This window comes from Cynara cardunculus (genome assembly GCF_001531365.2).
Source record: "Cynara cardunculus var. scolymus isolate 2C chromosome LG 1, CcrdV1, whole genome shotgun sequence".
Classification (NCBI taxonomy): Eukaryota; Viridiplantae; Streptophyta; class Magnoliopsida; order Asterales; family Asteraceae; genus Cynara; species Cynara cardunculus.
In genome coordinates this window covers 5,611,891-5,616,091 of record NC_037528.1, presented here as the reverse complement: position 1 = coordinate 5,616,091, position 4,201 = coordinate 5,611,891, and the positions used below count along the sequence as shown (strand labels likewise).

Below are 4,201 nucleotides of genomic sequence, written 5' to 3'. Positions count from 1 at the left end.
AACTCAAACGTATTATATAAATAATAAGTATAAATATTCTATAATATATTATTATATGAATAAACATCAAACATCTACTCCAAATTCCCTCAGGGCACATCTCCAACCCAATTAACGTTAATCCTCTCAATTTACTATTTCATTATTTTAAAATCTTAAATGTTTTATTTTAATCAATTTTAGTATTTAAAACATAGCACAACTAATCCATTCACTTCCTATCGAGGCTCTAACGTCGTTATAGAGGCTTCATCGACTCCTGCTGAAAAGAGGCCGGGATTAGGCAAGTCTTCTCCAACAAAGAAAGCAGGTTGTTTTGGTGGAGGCAATGCACTGTTACCACTCAACATCCTAACCACATACGACATCGTTGGCCTATCTTGTGCAAGATTTTGCACGCATAGTAGACCAACATGTATCGTCCGTTTCACCTCTGAGACAATGCATGAGTTACGGAAAGATGGACACATGAGCTCGACGTACTTGCTTTCTGTATAGAGTCTCCATGTCTGAACGACACCGAAATCCATGATCAAAAGTACGTGAGAGAATAGGTACTTAAATTTCAGCACTGTCTCAAAATAAACACAATATTTTTCTTTTTAGGTAAAATTTCAATCTAAGTTGCTCACTAGAAAATAAGTTTTCACACACAGAAGGTTATCATCATATTAAATACGAGGTTTTATCATCAAATTCACTTACATGTCCAAGAAGGTTATCATTCACATCTTCATGGGAGAATTCTCGGTTTTTCTTCCCACTCACCATCTCCAACACCAAAACACCAAAGCTGAAGACGTCCGATTTTACAGAGAAACGGCCGTGAATTGCATACTCGGGTGAAATATAACCACTGTGACAAAACGAAAAAGTATGAATGACAAATAAGTGTCATCAATGAATCACATGGTCTATAGTTTATAAATACTTACTGTGTTCCAACCACTTTCTTTGTCTTGGCTGTCATCTGGTCTCCTCCAAACTCTCTAGCAAGCCCAAAGTCTGATATTTTTGGGTTCATGTCGTGATCCAGCAGAATATTGCTTGCCTTGAGATCTCTGTGGATGATTCGATGGCGGGAGTCTTGATGGAGATAAAGAATACCTTTAGCAATCCCGCGGATAATATCCAAGCGCAGAGGCCATTCTAACATAGAACTTTTGGTTTCATCTGCCAATGTAACATTACTATATAAATTTAGATAACAAACTATTTGTTTACATGATTTGATTTGCCAAATATCATGATTCATTTCATTCCCCCATTTCAATTCTTCTCAATGAGACCCACAATCATCGCTTTTTCTTGCATCATATAAAAACAAGATGGAAATGTATAGTGTCGATGACTAGTCATCGTTCAACACTCAACATTTTCATTTTGTTTTATACTGCGTAAGGAATGATAAAGATGTGATTGTGCATCCAAGATCGAGATGGGACCCACGAGGAAAAACGAACGTAAATGATAATACTATACAATGCACGGTAGAAGCATGATGAAAGAGTCGAACCAAATAGATGCAAGTCCAAGCTTTTGTTAGACAAGTATTCATAAATCAGGATCCTTTCATTTCCATCCATGCAGTATCCAAGAAGCTTCACCAGATTCCGATGCTGAAGTCTGGCAACACAAACAACTTCATTGTAGAACTCGCCATACCCTTGTTCAGAAGTTTCTGAAAGTTTCTTCACAGCTATTTCTTCTCCGCTTTCCAAAACTCCCTACAGAGTATGATACATTAAAAGGCGCTTAGTTCGTCTCAGAAAATGGAAATAGGAATGAAAATGATGGGGAATGAGAAAGGGTTCCATTCCCCTCAGTTTGTTGATAAATGCTTCATTATCGGGTAATGACTCATTCTATTGCATCAAACGAGACACCATAGATGTGCAAGCAATAAGTTACCTTGTAAACCGGACCGAAGCCACCTTGTCCAAGCTTATTGTCAATGGAGAAGTTATTGGTAGCCTTAACTACTTTAGATAAGCTGATAAAATTCAGCTCTATATCTTCCTTCACTACATTGGAGTCCCGTTTATCAAAGGCGTATACCCTGTGACCTACAAAGTGATATGTAGAATTATTATGCTTGTTTTACAATTTTCATTTGTCGTGACTCATTTGCCTTACCTCGTCCTTGTGTGGAAGACCTTTTCTTTTTCTTGTTACAAACATACGCAGCTAAGGACATGCCCAGCAAGACCAATGAAATGGACAAGGTGACGGTGAGTACTCGAATCTTTTTGTTGAAGCCAGATTGGGAGATCGTAAGACCATCATCTACAAAACGCAACAAGTTTAGCAAATAGTTGAAACTACAATCTGCTTCACTGACTTCAAATAATCTCATTTCTATATTTTTCCAACGCTGCAAAAACAGAATTAAAAAGATGATATATCGTTACAACAATGAAGAGATCGCAAAATCTGAGATATATAACACAATCTTGATAACCTTTAAGTAGAGAGGCAGGCATTCGTATGTAAAGATATTGACTCTCTCCGCAAACCTTGAGATCCATCAGTGCACCAAACCATAATAAGCATCCACTCCCCCCTCTCCTGACATCTATATTTGCATAAGCCGTACAAGAGCAATTTTTCCTACAGGCTATCTCACATTCACCTAGGGTCATGCTATGATCGTACCATGATTGTCGTGTGTCGGGAAATTTCATTCCTCTGATTTTCCAAAACACTTCTGGGGCCTGACAATCTAAAGGAGTTCTGAATCGGCATCCACTCGACCAATCTGCCATGCTCCATTCATCTGGGCGTTTTGGTTCAAAACCATCCATACAACTACAAGGAGGATTTTTGTTGATGTCACAACTGCCATAAGGACCACAGATTCCATAGCGACCACAAGTATCTACTGGACCAGTTGCATACACAAACCAATCCTGGCTCCGATTGTTCCAGTGCATCATTTCAATGATGCCATCCCACGTCAAATGTACCATCTGAACAACTGAAGAACTCGTGAGATCGTATTTATAATATATTTCCTTTTGGTTAATAGCATAGTCAATGGAGTAAATTGGATTTGGTATCTCATCAGGCAGACCACTAAACCTCATCCCATTCCATGGTCCAACCCTTAGGCGTACGACTAAACCTTGCCTCAATAGCATTTGCGGATATCCATTTGTATCCACATAATTTACATACTGACCTACCGAAGGATCATTGGTACTCTTCCATGATGTCAAGTTCCTGTTAACACCTGCTACGAAGTCCTTACCAAATTTCATTCCGGGTAGCCACGTGTCACCAGGATAATCAAAACTTTGCCAAATGAGATCGGTCTGATCAGTACTGTTTCCATCCTTGACAACAAAATTTCCAGTATCTAAAAGTTGTGCCACTGGATTAATATACCTGACAAATGTCGAACAAGTGGATGACCAGATTACGGTATCATCGCAGTAGGAAAGCAGCAGGAGTCCCTCACTACTGACTTTGAAGGTGCCTGATGTATCTGATATCGGCAAGTCTCTGTTAGCAACCCATACCACTGTACCCATTGCTGTCTTCTTGAACCATATCCCCAAATAACGATTATTGGAGTTAGCAGGGCTAAAGAATCCCATTTCATACATTTCTCCAGCTGAAACAATGGTTTCACCATCTTTGATTACTTGATTAGCAGCTATATTGTCTACTGCAACAGAAGGTGAAAAGAGCAGCAAGAATAAAGCCGTTGAAATCAATAGACTTGTGAAAAGGTCTTCCATTGACAAAATTAGTATTTTATAAACAGACTTATTGCACCAGTGATAGTAAAAGCAGTGACTGAATCATTAAGAAGACATACACTACTGCTAATTATACAACTTACTTGTGACTGTAACATGAAACCCAAGATTTAAGGTCATCTAGAGCAACACCAATCACACGCCAAAACCTAATTTTTTCTTCATATCCTCAAAAAGTTTTGCCCGTCAAACAAGGGAGAAAGAAAAAGCTTCAAATATGATGATTTCATGTTCATACGGAAAAATCATGGAGTATTTCTTACGTTTTAGATTTTTTCTTTTAAAATTATTACTTTTTTAAAAATTTATTTTGAATTCAATTATACTTAAAATTATATTAAAAATAAAAAAGTCAAGGACAAAATGCACAAAATAACAATATATTTTCGTAAATTTCTTTATTATAGCATTGTACTTCCATTTTTCTTATTACAACA

The 4,201-nt window shown here is 37.6% G+C and overlaps 1 protein-coding gene across 1 annotated transcript; it reads right to left on the bottom strand.

Moving 5' to 3' along the window:
• Positions 1-218: 218 nt before the first annotated feature.
• Positions 219-3,743, bottom strand: LOC112525938 (G-type lectin S-receptor-like serine/threonine-protein kinase At4g27290). The gene is made up of 7 exons (XM_025136274.1): positions 2,462-3,743; positions 2,137-2,286; positions 1,912-2,066; positions 1,517-1,727; positions 936-1,173; positions 706-856; positions 219-509 (listed from the first exon to the last, which is right to left on the bottom strand). Exons 1-7 carry the CDS (start codon positions 3,741-3,743, stop codon positions 219-221), a joined length of 2,478 nt encoding a protein of 825 aa, XP_024992042.1.
• Positions 3,744-4,201: the final 458 nt, after the last annotated feature.